Source organism: Furipterus horrens, unplaced genomic scaffold (assembly GCF_987537825.1).
Source record: "Furipterus horrens unplaced genomic scaffold, mFurHor1.1.pri manual_scaffold_1, whole genome shotgun sequence".
NCBI classification, from domain to species: Eukaryota; Metazoa; Chordata; class Mammalia; order Chiroptera; family Furipteridae; genus Furipterus; species Furipterus horrens.
In genome coordinates this window covers 85,237,826-85,257,348 of record NW_028327171.1, presented here as the reverse complement: position 1 = coordinate 85,257,348, position 19,523 = coordinate 85,237,826, and the positions used below count along the sequence as shown (strand labels likewise).

Genomic DNA, 19,523 nt, shown 5'->3' with positions numbered 1-19,523 from the left:
TTTGAGTATGTCGGCTCTCTCCTTCGTGGTATAATGTTGATTGTTCTCAATTAAGGTCTCAATTTGACCACTATCAACTTCAACTGGTCTACCCAACCATGAAGCATCATCCAATGAGAAATCTCTAGCACAAAACTTCTCAAATCACTTCAGACATATTTGATCAGTCACGGCACCTTTTCCATTCACTGCACAAACCATTTTTTTTTTTTTTTTTTTTGCATTTCAGTTGCATATTTACCCTCTTGAAATAATAAAGCATACTATGCTGAAAGTGTTACATACTTTTTTCCATTTTCAGTATTAAAATGGCTACACCAAAATTTACCAATTTTGATAATTTTTTTTAATGCACCCTGATATGACAGCTGTCATAATGCAATCTAACAAAATTGTTTTGAATGAAATTAAAGACAACTAAGTGCTACTAAAGCCATCCTATAGAAAAAACTAAACAAACTTTTTGGCCAACCCAATACTTTATTCGTTTTAAAAAAAGAATTAAAACAAGATTAGGAGAATCCTTACATGTATGAGGTATATATCTAAGTGCTCTATACTTTATTATATTTAATTATTTATAGCGGGTTTTTTGCTATATTGCGGGATTTTGTGGTACTGTATATGTATGTTGTTAAAGTTATGTAGGTTTAAACGTGTAGAATAAATGTAAGGTTCCTACTTTGCCGGGGGTTCTAAAACGTAATACACACGATAAGTGAGGGACTACTGTACTGTATATGCTACTTAAAATAGCTCTATTAGGTAGCACCATTGTACCCATTTTACAAGAGAGGACACTGAGGTATAAAGAGGTTAAGTAGCCTCCCAGGGTCATACAGCTAGTCAGAGGTAGAGCTCAGACTCCAACCCAGGAGGGCTGATAGCCAGGCAGGCAACCTTAAAACCTAATTATGCTGCTACCTACAAAGAATAAACTGAACGAAGAAGATGAGAAGATGAAGTACCATTTTACAGAAGTCTTCAGTGCCAAGGCTAAGTGATTTTATATTTGGCAGACAATGAAAGCCATTGCAGGCTTTCCCGCGGGGTGGGTGACAACGTAAGAGCTGGGCTTACAGGATTTTATGCCAGGTGCAGCATGTGGGCTGGTTTAAAGGGAAGAAAGATTAGAGATTATTGCTAGTAACTGAGAAGTAACGAGAACGTGGGTTTTGAAAATAGGATTAAGATAGAGCTTGAGAACACCTGTACTTAGGTGTGCTAGGAGGAAGAGGAGACCTAGAAGCACAGGCCTGGAAGTTAGAGGGCTGAGACTCCAGCCAGTATAGTGCCATCCAAGGGCGGTGGTTCAGGAATTGAGAACCACAGAGATCAGAGAGGACCGGAACAAAACAAAGACAAGTGGTTATCGCGCACCCACTGTGAGACTGGAATAGTTCTGGAGGAGAAGCCACGCAAAAGTGTTCTTGTGCTTCAGGCACTGCTGCTTGTAAGTGAGGCAACCTTTGACAAGTTTTTAAATTCTTCTAAATCTTGGCTGCCTCTTCTGGAATATGGTGACTTAAGACCGTCCTCTGTTGAAATGCCCTGAACCTTTGGAGGCTTTCCAGTCCTAAGATCTGCAATGATTGGGTGCAAATTGTGAAGAGTATTAATTGGAAATGTTGGTGGAAAGGTTTGGCTGGTGATTTGGCTGGCACTTGCAGGTGAATCAGAGGGCAATGCAGAATGGAGTGTGTGTCCTGTAGGTGTAATCCGAGAGGAATCCTGTATACAGGATGGGGCAAAGTAGGCTCCCGTTGTGAGTACACAAAACACAGAGTTCATTCTTGTATTATTTATTAATTTGTATTTTTCCACGCAAGCAACTGTAAACCTAATTTTGCCACTGCTACAGATTTCCTCTCAGACATGCCAGCAGTCATAGTGACGCTGATATGAAAATGTCTAGGCAATTTATAAAGAAACTACAAATGGCCCCGACAAGGGTGAGGGAAAGTTTTCTCTACTTTTCAGTCTCACTAGCTTCTTAAGAGAAAATTCTGTTGATTGAAAAATTTAAAAGATCAAGCCCAAAGGACTTTTAAAAGGGATGGCATGGAATTTAGAAAGAGCTTCCAGTTCCTCTCAAAAACGGGTTTGGTGAAGCCCTGATGCTCTCAGTGGCACGTAATCCCCTTTCTCCTCAGCCCTCCTGGGGTGCTCACAGATCTCCTGGGATGCTGTTGAAATGCAGATTTGACTCAGTGGTTGAAGCGGTGGGGCTGAGATGTTGCATTTCTATCGAGTTCCCAGGTGATGCTGATGTTGCTGGCCAGTGGACCGCACTTTGAGTAGCAGGGGTCTAAAATATTTGGCTTTTATTTTTCTCACAACAGAGAATCATACTCATTTTGAAACAGTGTAACTTGGTTCCTTCACCAGACTATGAACTTTGTACCTCATATTCTGAAGTAAATGAATGCTAGATATTAACAGATGAATCATTTTTTATCTGTCAGTAGTTTGTGTTATTCAATGGTGTCAATAATTTGAATTGTTATAGGTAGGGACTTTTTCCTTTTAACTGAGAGGTTGAAGCAAATCTGTTTTTCGGAAATAGGCATCAGAAATTTCCATATAAATTTAAACATACAGTTACTATACGACCCATGAAAACATATGCTCACACGAAGACTTGTAGTTAAATGGTCAATGTAGCTTTATTTACAGTAACCAAAAAACTGCAGGGAAACCAAATGTCTATTAGCTGGTGAACTGATAAACAAATTATGGTATAGCCACACAATGAAATATTACTTAGCAATAAAAAGGAATTTTCCTGGTAGAACCAACAGCATGGACATTTTTTCAAAAGCATTATATTAATTGAAATAAGCCAGAAATAAGATAACATACTGTATAATGCCATTTATACTAACTTTTAGAAAAAACAAAATGACAGTGGTAAACAGATTAGGAGACAGAACTGCGGGGAGGGAGTTGACTAAATGGGGTTGATAGAAATGTTTAATATGATTTTGGTGGTTACATGACCATATGCATTTGCCAAAACTCATCAAATTGTACATGTTAAAGTGGCTAAATTTATTATGTAAAATTTTTATCACAATAAAGTTAATTGAAAAAATTGACTGTAATCATTAACCAGTTAACAATATCTAATACTTCTTGGAGGTTATCTTATTAATGGGATATTATATAAGGAAATAAAGAATATGTCCACTCTGGAAGAAGAAATGGGTCTCTGGCAGAAAATATGAATAAACAGTAGGAACATAAGTTCCCTTAAAAACTTCTTTGCGTATTTTCAATGCAGCTGCATCTAAAGGGAGAAATCTCAAAAACAGGAAGTTCAGTTCATTTAAAACTTTTATCATCCAATGTAGTATGCTATTAGTTGAATGATTTGAGTGTGTCCCACTGTGCTACTAAAAAAAACAAATTCTTCTGAAATGTCATTTTTCTCCTTTTTCTATTCTCTGCAGTGAGCACATCCAATTTTCAAGTAAGGATCCAGCCATCTGCTTTGGCAGTGAAGGCTTAGCTTTAATTAGGTGAAAATATCTGTCTACATATGCTAAGAATGAAGTGTAGCAAGAGCCCTTGCTTTCTTGAAAGACTGAAAGACAAGAGTGTATGTGTGTAGAAACTTGCTGCATTTCATTGTATTCGCAGAACTGGGGGACAAGGAGAGAAAGTAAGTTAATTATACATGTTCTTCTGCTTTGCAGAAAGAAAAAAAATATTGCTGTATTTAGAAATCAGTCAAAATGCATACGGTTGGTCCAATTTGTTGCAATTATACAAATAGGTGTTTTTGGGGGCACATAAATCAATTTATAATTTTCTGTTAATTAACTCAGCAATGTCAGACTTTTACTCCTTTAATTTGTATCAAATAACAGTAGCCCACCACTTCAGATTTAAATTTAGCTTTCTCATGTATAATATTGCATATTACTTAATTTTATATTATGCTGTTTTATTCTTTAAGTATGGCCTATTGAGCATTTTCAGGTCTTTCTAGCAAAATTGCATCAGCCAGATTACTGATTCATTAAGATTTATCTCTTTAATTGTGAAAGGAACAGTTTTTCATATTATAATGTTTCTAAGTAAGTATATTTTAATAGGTGCATACATTTAATGTATATCATTCTCTTCACTTTAAAAAACTATTAAGTGAAAACATTACATTCGCAATTTTATAGTTTAAAAACACAGTAACTAAAGTTTCCTATAATGTACAAGTAAAAAACCCAGGCAGGTATGAATTTGAATTCTGCCACTGCTCTGGAAATTAAGCATCTCAGCATGGGGATAATAATGCCATCATGTGTACAAAGGGCTTAGTTTGGTGTTAGGCATTTAGTAAGTACTTAATGATCTGTACTATTATTTACAGGCTCATCAGTACCAGAGGGCAGAGGTCCTTGATATGGAAATAAGGTTATGGACACGTTTTGATCATCCAATTAGTAATAAGGACCACACTTAAAAGAGGGGTAGCAAATGAGTGGAAGAGGACCGAGGTCTCTGAATCTGTCATGGTAGGGTCCTTTGTGTCTCTGTTAAAGCTTTGGCTATATGAAGATGGCTAGGTCTAAGAGGTGTAGGGGGCCCATGAGACTGGACTAGAATCTAGACATTAGTGCATAGAGAGAGCTGGAGCTAATACAGGGGCATATGATTGCAGAGAATAGTCATAAACTGAGTAATAAATACCAAGAGGAAGGCAGGCAGGATGTAAGATCTGTTGGCCAAGTTCTGACAGTGAGGCTCACTGTCAGCTGAGGAGTGGTGGAGCCATGAATGGAGAAGGGCCTCTTCCAGGGCTGAATGGACATAGGTTGCCAGCAGGGCTGCCTGGTAAGGTTGTGGGGATGAGTGTCATCAGGGTCACCTGGCAAAGGGGCAGAAAATTGTGGCTGAAATCCTGCCTATGCCAAGATATGTGGCCATGGAGCTATGTAGAGCTAGAGAGGGTGTCCTTTTCTAATTTTCGCAAAGGTGCAAGTGATTGGATGTTACTGTTGAGCAGCAGTGCATTGGGAGTGAGAGGAGACAGAGCAGCAGAAGGGCAGGACATCTGTCACTGAGGAAGAAGACAGCATAAGGGGATGGAATGAATGAGGACATGGGTTAGCATCCTAGTTACTAAAGAATTTGAAGTTTGGCTGCAGAGCTGCTGGGGTGGCTGAAAGAGAAAAATGCAGACATTGAAGACCTAGGATTGAGTCCAGGGACCTGGCAACAGGAATCCAGGCCTAGTAGATATGTCTAGAGTCAGCATAGAATTGTTACCAGGGAGACCCGGGTTAGGGGACACCCCTCCTCAGTTCCTGTCTCTTGTGAGAGATGAATTCAGCCGAGAGACAACACGGGTAGTGGAAATGAGACAGCAAGTTTTATGAAATACACTTGAGCATGAAGCTGTAAGCGGGCACCCAGCCAGTCTGCATGCCCTGACTATTGGGATTTTAGGACTTTAATGCTTGTAGCCAGCTTCTAGATTCCCCCTCCTGCTCCCCTCTCTAGACCTGGGGATTAACATACAGTGTCAAAGGCTTCCTTTCCTAGATAGTGGCAACAATACATACAAAATTTCAAGGGCTCCCCTCCTGTACTATCATATTTTTTCCTGTGATTTTTGGAGCACCTGACAATCTTATTGGACCAGGCTCAGGACTGCTGAATCAATGAGTGAGACATGTCTTCCTACCCCTCCTTGCCTTGGTTCACTATCTATTCAGCCTAACAGAATTAGCAGAAACCTGGAGAAGCCGTTGAGTTGTTATTGGAGGGCTCCTCAGGCTCCCTTCATTGGGCCAGGATCAGTCCCAGAGCTCAGTGTGGGACTGAGACTACATATAGGCATCACAGGAAGCACCTGCAGCCGGGTCTAAAGGAAACTGGGTGCAGAGGGGCCAGGCAGGCTGGGTCTGTGCATATGTGCTCAGCTGCTGGACAAGTGAACTTCGAAGATTTTCTTCCTTGGTGTCTGATACTGAGGTACCCACGGGGTTTTATACTTGGTGGATAGAACAATGCTTCCAGAATTATTGCTTAACATGTTTTTTTTTTTTCCAACAACCTACCAGAAAAAAAGTATTAGGAGAGCCTAAAAATAAAAATATGACCATTTGCAAGTGATATTCCAAAGGTTAGTGTGTGTGTGTGTGTGTGTGTGTGTGTATGTGTATGTATGTGTGTGTGTGTATAAGCCATGCTGTCACGGTTGGTCTGGAACTCAGGAGTGTGCATTGAGTGAACCAGGCACCCTCTAATTTGGTTCTTGTGCAGAATAAAGTTTGAGAATTACTGCTGTAAGACACTCAACAGAAGCATGGGGAAAAATAATGAATTTACTAAAATCCAGAAGAATGGGATTGGGGAGAAAAAGGTTGGGAGTAATACAGTTTTATTTCAGCACAGTTTGTGACTATAAGCTTTCCTTCCATTTTGCCAACCCCTAGAATGATACTGCTTAAGGAGCTGGTGAGATAGACAGATTAGAGAAACATTCTGGAATGTTTATTCTGGTGTTAGAAGGCTGGGCTGTGTGCATTTGTAAAAGCTCACAGGGCAGAGAGCCATGGGCTCTGGGGCGGTAGATGAAGGTTTGAGTCCTGTTTATGCTCCTTATCAGATCAGGACAGTTCCTACTGTGCTCAGAACTTTGTTTTTATCACCTGCAGAGTGAGAATTGTAAGCTTACCACAACCCTCACAGTTGTGAAATTTATAAGACCCAAAGCATTTATTACAGGTGTTGGCACATGCTCAGCATTCATATTACTTACTTATTTATTTAGGTACTTAATTAGATAGAAGAAGGGTCAGGGAAAGAGAGGGAGAGAAACATTGACGTGAGAGAGAAACATTGCTCAGTTACCTCCCACACGCACCGCATCTGGGGGTTAAACCCACAACCTAGGCATGTTCCCTGACCAGGAATCAAACTGGCAAACTTTCTGAGAGACAACACCCAACCAATTGAACCACACCAGTCAGGGCTTTTTGTTTTTTGTTTTTCAACTTAGTATTGATATATCTTTATTTTATTTTTAAATTATTGTTCTATTACAGTTGTCCCATTCCCACCCCCACCCCCGCCCTGTTGCTCTTCCCTGTATATATCTTAATGATTCTAATCAGCCATTATTTATTGGGCATTTTCCATGTGCTAGGAACTTTGGATCACAAAATAATGTGAAGTATCTAGTTATGCGATCTGTAACTATATTCAACAATTATCTATCTATCATCTTCTATCTGACAGGTATTGTTAGAAGTGCTGGATATAAAATGAGAGATAGACAGTCCTGCTCTCACAGACCTTTCAGTCCAGGAGGGTAACCATTATAATATCTGTCATGGTCTCCGTATTTCAGTAAATCTTCCGCTACCCCATGGTTCTTTTCCTCCACGCTCTAGTATCCTAGAGCAACGATTCTCACTGTTTAATGTGCATAAGAATCTAATTGAAAGGTGCTCGTTTCAATGCACTTTCTGAGCCCCAGAGATTCAGATCAAGTAGGGAATGTTGACAAGCCCCAGCTGGTGCTGACCCACGGTCCTGCCATGTCAGTTTGGAGAACATGGCCTTCGAGCCACTTCTCTTTCACCAGTAGCCACTTCTCTTTCACCAGTAGCTGAATTTACCCCTTTGGAACGCTAGCTGCCAATGGAGTACTGTCAGGAAGTTATAGGTTAGAATTCTCTTTCGAGTTCCCATAATGCTTTTTATTTTGAGAGACAGGATGACACCAGGAATAGAACCCCGAGAAAAAAGTGGTCAGACCTTAAGTCTATTTCTGCCTCTCAAACCCTGTGACCAGGGACAACTCACTTCAGAAACTTTCAGTTCCCTCCCTTATCAGTCTCATGCCTGCTCACCCACTTATAAAGCTTGTTTTGATCCTTAAGTCAAATGCATATACGGTGTTTTATGAACAAATACAATGTACTTTTATTTTTAAAGGGAAGAGAAAAGACTGTGGCCAAGATTGAGCTCATTTTCACATATGTAGGTTATTTACATATTGTGTTACATATAATTTAAGAAGAAATAAGTGTTTGATCTCTGCCAATGAATCCCACTCTCCCTTGAGGCCCTCTACTCACACTTTAGATGAATAATTGCTTTCCTGATATAACTGTAAAGCATGTCTTAGGGAACCCAAGCAGCTGTAGCTAAGAAGCTGGCGTCGATCACGTTTAATGTCAGGACTTGGAAAACTTGTTTGAGTAAATCTAGCTGTATTGAAGAGCCTTATAATATTTTTTTAAAGCAGGCATTCTACCTGGTTTTCCTTTGAAGAGTTTTGCTCAAAGCAAAGTGGTCATTCCATTTATAAAATATGATTAGAGGGTTTGTTATTTCTGGAAGCTTTTTCCTGTGAGCAAGCAGAGGAACTATACATTTATCACAGGATATCCTGGCTGGTCTAACTCTATTTTGCAACTTGAATATATGGACACTTCAAATTTTTCATGAAATACAAGGGAGTGGCTAAGCTTCCTAAGTTTTTCTCAGGTGGGGTATGCAGTGGCTCTTCAAATGCAAGTTCGTTTTGCTTTTTGAAGGAAAAAAGAACATTCTCTTACACTTCTTTGTTTTTAGCTGAACCACATTTGTGAAGGAAAAACAATGAAAATGTTACCCAATCTTCTGAGCTCTGTTCAATAATACATAAATTTTCCAAAGAATGTGTTTTAGGTGACTGATAAGCAAATTAAATTGTAAATACTGAGTTTTTTCTCTAGGTCACATGATGTCTTATATTAGATGCAAATTAGGTCTTAAAAAATTGCTGATACTGGTGTCATCCTTGTTGGGTCTTTGCATAAATAATGTTATTCTGGGTGGAGCCTTGAATATTTAATTTGAGTATTTAAGTAGGTTGTTTGGTGACTGTTTTGGCCCATGGTAAAATGCCTTCCAGGACAGTCTTGAATATATCCTATATTCATGTTTGGGTGATACCTACATGGAAAAAAGAAAACATTTCACTGAGGTTAATCAAAGGGATGAGATAAGCCAAGTCCACATCAGCTCCCTGTCAGCACTGATAGCCCTAGCTTGTCATCATGAAGCATGGCTCACAGCCTCTTGCCACAGTGTTTAATAGTGTCACCTCTCACATACACAGTGAATTGCCTTTTAGTGCCAAGCTGGAGTCCAGTTCCTTCACTGTTTTCAGTTCATCCAGGACGAGGAGGAAGGAAAGCTAATATTTGTTGAACACATTGTAAGGCCCAGTCTCTGGGCTAGCTAGCCATCTTGTCTGTCTCTGAGTCATCAGTTAATCACTTCAGTGATGCGGTTTATATCCCAAACATTCATTGTCTTGAACTTTTACTCTGATAAACCCAAACCTTAATTCTCTCCATCACTTAGACTTTACCAATGATTTTTCAAGAAACACAGAACAACACTATTTTTTTAATCCACTAAATATTATGTAATGTATTTCTTTTTACCAAGATAAATTTAAGGTGATTTTTATGATAAAATACTCCACACTGCATCAAGGTAGCATCCATTACAATGGGTGATGAAGACAAAACAAAGTGGGAAGGGAGGCCCAGGCCTGAGGGGATGGAAGCAGCAGACCTGTGTATCTTACATGCTTTGCTCCCAGTGGCATCAGCAGATGCTGGGCTTTCTGTCAGAGCAACATCCAATTGCATCTTTCTGTTAGGCCAATAAGAATACAGCACAGGCTGCATTAAGAATAAGCAAATCTCAGTTTGACTTTCTAGAAACCCATGCATTTAACTGTGTTGCAAAAGAAAACAGCTAACTTTATGTTTGTACATGCAGACCCAGCTAAAAATCCCAAGACTAAAAATTTACCTTTGCAACTGGAGGGCAGGGGAAGACCAAAGAAACTGGTTGGCTACTCCCGTCTGGCAATTAATAGAGTTTATTAAGGGAAACTTACATATGATGCAAGGCAAACTGGGTGCCACCGGAACAGCAGGAGTGTAAGATCAAGAAAGAAAAGTATTTAGTAGGGACTCAAATTGGGAGATCTTCTCCTTCTGCGAGAATTACACTTTAAGCCTGATTTTTAGATGTCAATGTGGCCATAGTCTTTGGAACCTGGCCAGGATGTTTAAACCGTATATGTTGACTGAGGGAAGTGGTGTTTCCGGGTGTGAGGAGGTGAATACGGGGAAGGCTATGCCAGATCAGGACCCCTACCTTCTCCCTTCTTTCAACAGTGTGTGTCCCAGCCATGTAAATGTGTTTCCACAGTCCTGATTGCATTAGGATAACAGGAACCCACCAGAGACCGAGCAGTTTCTCCCCACCCATGGGTGGAAAGTAATGGACTCATCCTGGTGGGATATCCCAGGGACCCCTGGGCTTGGTGCTCTTTATCATAGGTTACTGGTTCAGTGCAAGTGTTGGGACTACCACCGTCTCCTTTGTTTTCTGCACCTTTACCTTATTTCTTACCTCAGTCTCAGCTGCCAGTCTGGCATATGGAGGAGCGTGGCCCCCGGGTTAGTCATTTAAATGTATTAATGCTTGGAAAAGCACCTGCATCCACCAACCACAGTAGGCTTTCTAGTTAATAACTTTATCTGTTGTTTAAAGTCACCATTTTTCCATGCCACCAACCCAGCTGCCTCTGGGTTACATAGGACAGCAATTTTCAACCAGTGTGCCACAAGGATTTTTAGAACATGCAATACCTATTTAGTCAGGGGCACTGACCTCTTTTCTCTTAGATTGTCAAATTAAAAAATGACAACAGCCAACACAACAATCGCTGTCCAGTGTGAATGAATCAAAATTATACCAATATTTTTTATCAAATAGTCAGGAAATATATTTTTTGGTGTGCTGCAGAATTTTAGTAATCAGTCTACGTGTGCCATGAGATGAAAAAGGTTGAAAATTGATGATATAGGAGATGGAACCTCCATTCAATGACTGTATTGACCAAGTCACTGTATTTTTAGAGACAGCCCTGCCTCCTTAGCTGTGCCCACTCTTCTGCTGTACCCAGACTGCAGTGTCAACTGATGGACTAGTTGTTAAAAGTGTATATTTTTGCCAAGGCATCTGGTTCCTGTTTCCTGTTTCCTGAGGTATAGATGCCTTATGGGCAGGAGTATTGGAAAACAAGCTCTGCCTCATGCTCTGGTTAGCCCAGATCCTTGTCCCCGTAAAGATTTGTTCTTAATTGTCTACCCCCCCATATCCATTGTCCAAGCCATAAAGTTACTACCTTTAAAAGGGCCCACCTGTCAGTATACAGGATCAGCGGTCAAGGTCATGGGTAATTACCACCCAGACAGCTCCTATTTCAGCCTGTTGTTCCTGTTTCCACACAGATGGCATTGGGGGATGGTTGGATGGCAGTTGCCAGGTAGGTGGATTATCCTGGCTAGAGCCATGGCATACCAAGCTCTAGCTGGAACCTCCCATGTTCCTTCTTTGCAGATTGCAAGAGTCAACTCAGGGATAGGAGTAGGAGCATTTGGAGGGTCTGTACATTCAGCAGGGCCTAATAATTACTGCATCTCTATAGAAGGAGAACCCTTGGACAGAGTGCTCCTCTGTTGTAAGCAAGCATGCCATTAGTGAGTGTAGGAGTCTGAGCTGTGGGAGAGGCAGGTCAGCGGACAGGTTGTCTGTTTACTCCTTGATGGGAAGGGAAGTTCTTACTTTAACTGGCTGCTCTTTGGTTAGAGATTTCACCTGTAGAAGCACTGTATTCATTGTCAATAACTTCTGTTCTATTGGGGTGTATCTGATATCTGCCCCCTTCTGTAAATTGGGACCAAAACCCAAAGGGCATTCTTTCCTTTTGCTGTTTTTGCCAGAATGCCCAGCCTGTGCCTTTCAGTTACTGAGACGTCTATCTAACTCATATGGAAACCTTGCCTGGCAGACTCCAAGAACTTTGATCTGTTTCACCAGTACTTTCACCTTCTCAAAGGCAGCCTATTATTCAGCTCCCAGTCCCATATATGTCCTTAACTATGTGATACAGTGGGTGAAGGCATTGTGCTAAGTGGAATATAAATGTTTACCAGTTCCCTAGATTTCCCACAAAATCCTGTACCTCTTTCACATTTTTTTTGGATAGGTTAGGCTAACTTTGTGTGTGACAACCTCGGGGACAACATGGGTCTTACTTGATCAAGCAACTTCAAAGGACTTGACTGTGGTGCCCGGCCCTGGTATTTTCTGTGTATTCACTGCCCATCCTCTCTGTTGTAGGTGGTTTAGTAAAGCTGCAAGGTTCTCTGTCACAGAAGTAAGTCTTCACAGGTTAACATTATGCCATCAATATAATGAGCCCATTTCACAGAGATCAGGAAGGAAAATGACAGGTTCAAAGCCACCATCCCATGGCATATGGTGGGACTAAGTAAATAACTTTGAGGGAGCACTTAGAAGGTATGTCCCAAGTGGGAAAGATTTTTCTAATAGTTTCTTTGTCATTGTGAGGCCATTAGCCTTGCAGCAAAGGAAGGCTTCAACACATCCTGACATATACATAATAGATAACCCTTCCTGAGTGGCAGTTGAATAAAGTCCAGCTTAAATGCACCAGAGTGAATGAAGGAATGCAAATACTGAGAAATGGGTTTTCCAGTGAGCCTGTAAAAACCAAGTGGCTGCCTTGGGTTTCCCATAACCCTGACTATTCATTTAATTGACAACCATTGTTTACCCGTTTTAATTTTCCTGATTCAGGAGCAGAGTGTTGCCATTTTATAAGGACATCAGAATGGCAAAATGGGTAATGATGCAGTCATTTTTGCAGAAACAGGATGGACTTCATCCATATATGCCACAATCTTGATAGATTTTGTTGTGCTGCTGCCTTTTGATGAAAGTCAGCTCGGCAATTGCCAATGCAGAAGGTTAACTTTTACTATTGAGAAGATTCAGTTTTCTTTAGTAGTTAATGACCTGACTTTTACTATTTAAATCCACTTAATTAAATCCATTTTAATCTTAGCTAGCTTGACCATGCATAAATAATTTTTTCTCCAAAGATTTCTCTTTATAAATCTATAATTATTGCTAAAACTTTCAGCTAAAATCCTTTTATTCTGCTTGAATCTATTTATCAGTTCTTAACATTTATGTTTAGGTTACCCACAAAACTGAAATAGACTTTAGACAAAATCAGCCTTCATTCTAAGTTATTTTTGCTGATCAATTTATAAACTTAGGTAAAATAAAGGTAAAGTCATATCTGTTTTAATTAAACCAGCAAACTTAAAATAGTTTTAGCAGCAGATATTTTCCCAAATCTCTCGATCCTGTAAAGCATTTGGATTGGTTTCTATATTTATGAAAATTTTAGAATACCCAATCCTTAACTTATGTAAGTGCCAATTAAATGCAACTTTTTTACCAGTCAGCAATACCATCTGTGGGTAGAAAATACCACACAAATACAACACCTATATAGACACACATGAACATACAAACAGATGTAAACAGAGACCTCATGGCTTCCATAAAAGAAGTGTGCTCTGTTCAAAGGACCTCTCCTCCCTTGCTTCTATCAGCCAGTCCTGATGCTAACACAGTGTAGACATTCTAATATCTTTTCTGATTTCAGTTCTTCCATTTGGTTTTCTAACCCTAGTTTCTGCCTCTAGCTGGGTGTCAGTTGTCAGCCTATAGCTACAGCCATACATTTTCCTGCCTTGACACAGTATCATTCCTCAAATAAGTGTATGAGATCAGCCAACGTTTGGGGGGCATCCAGTACTCATGGCAGTCTACATGTATCTATCATAGAGTCCCCCCCTTCTCCACAAGGATGTAGATGGCCACCCTGGGGTTTCCCCTGTAGATGTTTTTTCCCAATGCCCATTTCTTCGGTCTCCTGACTGGCTCACTAATTGTTAGTACGCACAGACCCAGGGAAAAGCTATGAGAATAAAAATCTACCTCTACAGCAGAGGGCAGGAAAAGACCTAAGAAACAGGCTGGCCACTCCAGTTTGGCAATTAATAGAGTTTATTAAGGGAAATTTACATAGGAGATATGTCCTGGGCAGCTGCAAGACAAAATAGACTCCTGCGCTTACTTGGCAGTTGCCAAAGAATTATATAGGATAAAAGGGATGGGGTGAGTGCTACCAAGTACGGGAAATAACATGCTTGACCACATCAGGACAACAGCCTATTCCAGGACCCAGCATGTAGTGGGAGGCAAGCAAAGGGGTACTGATTTATGTCAGAATGAACATCGATTCCAATTAGTCTCTAAGTGGGGTTTGCTCTAAGCAATCTCCCCCTTCTGTCCTGGATCCAGTTTGTGGGTCCAATAGCAGTCATGTTATAGGACAGTCCCTCCTCCACACTTGAGGTTTAGAAAACAACTATAAAATACACAAACATACTCAGCACATATTTTTGTGTCATGTGTTGTGCTACATGCCTGTCACTTTGGTTAATACATCTAATAGCCCAGAGATGTAGCTTGGGCGCTATCACTGGTAGACATGTTACCTCAGGTCTCTCAAGCCAGGAATTATATGTGGAGTTGGGCCGTGAACTCTGCCCTCTGATTTCCAACCCGTGTTGAGTCTTCATAGGGATTATGTATATTTAATTAGAAGCATGTGTAAACTAAAATTTGCTCATTTAGTTTATTTGCTTCCCCCTGACTTAGCCTACATTTTTGACTAATTTATGATAGTGGCATATGGGTGATGGCTGTCTTAATAACAGTGGTAAGCAACAGCTGCAGCGAGGGAGGCAAGATTAGCAACCTTGACTGGGTAATTAGTACAGGTTAGCAAACAGCCCCACATCCCCAGTAGTTTTAACTCTAATAGAGCCCAGCACAGTTCAATTATGACATTTGTTAAGATGACCTTTATTATCAAGGAAAGTTTAAATTATGTTCGGTGTATTCTACTTATGAAGGCAAAGGAGTGCTTTATTTTAAGATTTCCACTTACACTTATCTTACTTACTATTAAAAGGGAAGCAGTGTTACATGTTTGGACATGTCTGCAGCCAGTCTTAACATTCTACACTGCATTTGCTTGATCGAGGTTAGTAGATAGCAGCGAGAGGACAGGTACATGCAGTTGTCTAGATGAACCAGAGACTTGATGAAAGGTGCAGGGAAATAGTATATCTGTTTAAAGTCACATGCATTAAAATAGATCTACTATGGAACCATATGTAATACATTTGGGGTTTTTTGGGTTTTCTTTTTTTTGCATTTAATTGCATGTGGAAATAACAACTTACTCATTTTTGTCTTTGAAGTAAGGGTGGGAACCAAATAAATGTGTTTTAGATTTTAAGAAATAGACATTCTCTAAAGGTTTATATTTTTGTTTTGTTTTTTTACCTTTATATTTGAGAAAGAATTATGCCAAGGCTTTTGTGTCTACAAATATGCAATGAACTATGTTGTCATTTAATCCAGAAGCAAGCAAGTAATTAGCCGAATTTAATTGTGCTATGATATTGAAAAATAGGTGTATTAAAGTTGAGAACGTGGGAAATAGTTTTAATAGCTTTTTCCTCAGTTTTTTTAAATATAAAAGTAGGAAAGGACTTGTAAAAATTATGACATACGGCACTTAAAAGTCATTTCAAACTCTAAAGAATTGAAATGATTATTTATATCTTACAGCATATATTCATTTTCTATTGAGAGATAAAAAGCAGATATTTTTTAATGTTTCTGAAAAAAAGTTTTTAGTATGGAGTAGATGTTTAAAATTTTGTTCTGAATGATTTTTTTTCTTATCTAACATGAGAAAGTAGCAGGGAAGCCACTAGCTCTGAAACAGTGGAACTATTTATTGGCCTACCCATGCATCATGTTGTGTTGATGAAAGCTAAGAGGATTAGGAGAGACAGAAAAAAAAATACTCTCCTTCTGCACATTTAGTGGGTATTTTGAAAATAATAGGCCTATATCATTTTCTTCTACTTTTCCCTTTCTATATGTTTATTCAAACAAACTCATGTTTGAGCCATTGGGTAAATCCATCTGTATGACAGTCTTGCCTTTGGACTTTGTTCCTTGTGTTTCAGGTGGGCCAGCCATGAGAGGATACCTCGTGGCCATATTCCTGAGTGCTGTCTTCCTCTATTATGTGCTGCATTGTATATTATGGGGAACAAATGACTATTGGTAAGTTTCATTTTTACTATTTAAAAATAACTTCCAAACTAGTCTTTCACAAAGACACACAAATGATGTTAGATCTATTAAAAAGCCCTGTAATATTTTGAAACTTCTCTAGCTTTCCATTATAAACTGGGTTTTTCCATTCTAGTACCCTGCACAATTTATCTCTAACAGTTTAAAAACTGATGAGCAACACCTTTTTATTTACTTTCCAGTGAAGCAGTGGTGTTGGCTGTCTTTGAAATATGACATTCTTTTTATAATATTTCATTTCCTTGAATTGATGGAATAATTATTGGACTCAGTGGTACTTGACTTTAAGAGCCTAAAATGCTTGGATAAGAGATTGTTTGATAAAATGGAGATACTACATATGGTTTTCTTTGTTTAAAAATATATGGTAAATGATGATATATGTATATTTTGGAACAACTTTGACTTGAAATGTCACATATAAAATTTTGAAGAGGAGAAGATAGTTTTATTGCAGAGAAAACTTCTCTCATAATAATTTTTCTTTTTTTCCCATTCTCAGTCCTTTGTCTAGGAATAAAGTTTTGATGACCTTTAAATCCTGAATGGGTGGTAGTATATGATTACATCAAAATAAATCACATGAAAAATTCTTGTCTTTGATGAAGTTTAGCTCTTTTTGCCAATGTTTCAATAGTAGATCCTAGATCATGTTTCTAGCTTGTGCTTACTAGATAAAAATATAAATCAGTATTTCTGCATTTAAGATTATCATTGGTTGATTGAAAAATAACTGAAATGCTCTTCGTGGAACGAAGTTAGGCAAATGGTCACTGGAAAACACCCAATGCCAGATTGGGGGGGGGGGCGGTTAGCCATAACTTTTGGGCTTTGGACTTAAATATTGAACTAGAGAATTTAGTCTGATTATACACTACATAAAAATTATATCATAGGAATCGCCCTCCATCTCTGTCACATCCTGTTTTTGTCCCAAACTTAGTAATGGAAGACAAGAACAAAAGAGAAAGAAGCTTACTAGATTGCTACTTCCCTGTTAATCCTGTTGTTGGTCATAGGAGAAATGATGAAAAAGCTCTGAGCTCAGCAATAGTTTTTTTTTTTTTTAATTTATTTACTGATTTTAGAGAGGGAGGGAGGGAGGGGGGAAGAGAGACAGAGACAGAGACATTCACATTGATTTGTTGTGTCACTTATATATGCATTCATTGGTTGCTTCTTGTAAGTGCCCTGACTGGAGATTAAACCTGCAACCTTGGCGTATTGGGACGATGCTCTAACCAACTGAGCCGCCTGGCCAGGGCCAACACAGTCTTTTGTCGTCAGGATTTGAGGAATGTTCATGTTATTCCTAAGCTAATGCATTACTCCAGTCACAGATATTACCTCAAATGTGTGTTGCTGTGAACTTGCTTCCTTAAAAGCTGTTGACAGTGGCCAGGGCACAGGACAGGGGCCAGTGTGGCCTCTTTGCCTCTTTGCACTGTTGCACACTGTGCAGGCTTCTGGCACCATGAGCATCTTAACTTCGGAACTTGTCTTTGACAACCATGGGAAACTGTTACAGCAGCTGCAGTACGGAAATATGGAAACCCTATGAATCCAGGTTTGGTTGGAGTTGATGTATTGGATATAGACTCTTCTGGAAAGTTGCATAGACACGGACTTCTCAGCACAGAGTGGGGACTGCCTTCTGTTGTGAAATCTTTATTGTTGCAGCAAGAACCAAAACATGTGCAAGAACATTCTGTAGTTGATGTTGTAGAGGAAACAGTGCAACTCAAACCCACTAATATTTTATTTACAAAAGTGATTTCAGTAGATGAGAGACTTATATACAAACCACATTCTTAGGAACCAGAAAAAAATATTTGACTCAAGAGGCCATAATCACTGTGAAAGAAGTCAGTAGTTATCTCGAAGAGCTGATGGCAAGTCCAATATCTTCCAATGCTAATAGAGGCCAAGAAGCAATGGAATGGGTAACAGGTACATAAATTAAATACTGAGACTGAAGATTGACAGCTTCAGCAAGAGAGAGCATAAGAACACTGATGGTGGCAGCAGCAGCATTTGTAGAGAAATGGTGAAAGTTGCTATAGAACACCCAGCCCCTGATCTCTACTAGCTGGCATTACACTTATTTGTTATTTAAGAAATACAACTATATTTTAGGTAGAATTAAAATTTTTTTAAAAGCTGAAGAAAGGCTATGTGACTTAACAAAGAGGTACAAGGTTTCTAAATAAAAGGGAACATCTGAAATTATTAGTGTTGTTTGAAATGACTGTCTGATTTTGAGAATTTCAGTATTTATGTAAAAATTTAACACTTTTTGAGAAGTACTTGGAAATTGGTGTTAGGATATTAAATTTCCTTAAGGTAGAACTTTTTTTTTTTTAATAGTTTTTTTTTTTTAATAGAAAACGTTTTTGTTTGTTTTAACAATTTTATTATTTATTTATTTATTTATTTAGAGGGGTAAGGAGAAAGAGAGGGAGAGAAACATCACTGTGTGGTTGCCTCTCACATGCCCCCAACTGGGGACCTGACGTGCAACCTAGTCACGTGCCCTGACTGGGAATCGAACTTGGTTCGCAGGCTGATGCTCAATCCACTGAGCCACAGCAGCCAGGGCCAAGGTACAACTTTTAAAGCCTTCCTTGCATTGGAACTCTGCCTGGCTTTGAACCGCTCTCAGAACGAAGCAGAGCTACCTCTAATTATACACAATTGCCCTGCTGCAGTAAATTTCAAGAGGGAAGTCACTTTCAAAGGAGAAATTATATAGTTTTAAAAGATATATTAATTTATATAAAATAACTTGCTCTGCAATGAACCACCATTAAAAAAAAAGTGTTTTATTTTGGTACTTGAGTGACATTTTTGGAGTGAAAATTATCACTAAAGTAATATATAGCTCAAACAAAAAAATATTGTCTTATATTAAAAGAGTACTGTAGTGATTTGCCAAAGTTTTGTAACTTAGTGAAGGTATTACCTTCCTTGGATTTGTACTTTATGACTTAGTATGCTGTATTGTGGGCTGGTTGTGTTAACTGAGAAAATAAGTCATTACCAGAATTTTGCAGCACTCTGAACTTAACAGAAGAGCTGCTGTTCACATCTTTTATCATTTCACATTTGCCTAACCTCCAAATTGCCATGTGTCAAAATCATAGTTCTGTAATTGCTAAAGCATGATATGTTAAGGTATTTGAATATAATTACTTTTTGAAGTAATCGTGCCCACAGTCTTTTTTTACATAAGGAGCTGTACATCATTTGAAATTACTCAAATGATGCCTTGATCTGAGGCATACATTCCAGTTACTTACTGTTTTTAATCATACTGGACCACTGCGGGGTGGGGCAGTAGGAGAAAAGAAGAGGAGGATAGAAAACATTGA

At 39.1% G+C, this 19,523-nt stretch overlaps 1 protein-coding gene and 1 pseudogene across 5 annotated transcripts in view; both read left to right on the top strand.

Annotated features, from left to right (window-relative positions):
• Positions 1 to 19,523, top strand: part of ST3GAL6 (ST3 beta-galactoside alpha-2,3-sialyltransferase 6) — a 75,860-nt gene that overhangs the window by 22,657 nt on the left and 33,680 nt on the right. For 4 of the 5 annotated variants that reach the window (XM_090276105.1, XM_090276126.1, XM_090276117.1 and 1 more), the window contains 2 exons: positions 3,453 to 3,664; positions 16,023 to 16,122. In XM_090276105.1, coding sequence (XP_090132231.1) covers positions 3,604 to 3,664; positions 16,023 to 16,122 — 161 coding nt within the window. In that variant the 5' untranslated portion in view covers positions 3,453 to 3,603. The remainder of the gene's footprint in view (positions 1 to 3,452; positions 3,665 to 16,022; positions 16,123 to 19,523) is intronic. The other variant, XM_090276134.1, reaches the window with a different exon arrangement.
• Positions 17,276 to 18,363, top strand: LOC150021411 (PRELI domain containing protein 3B pseudogene; annotated as a pseudogene).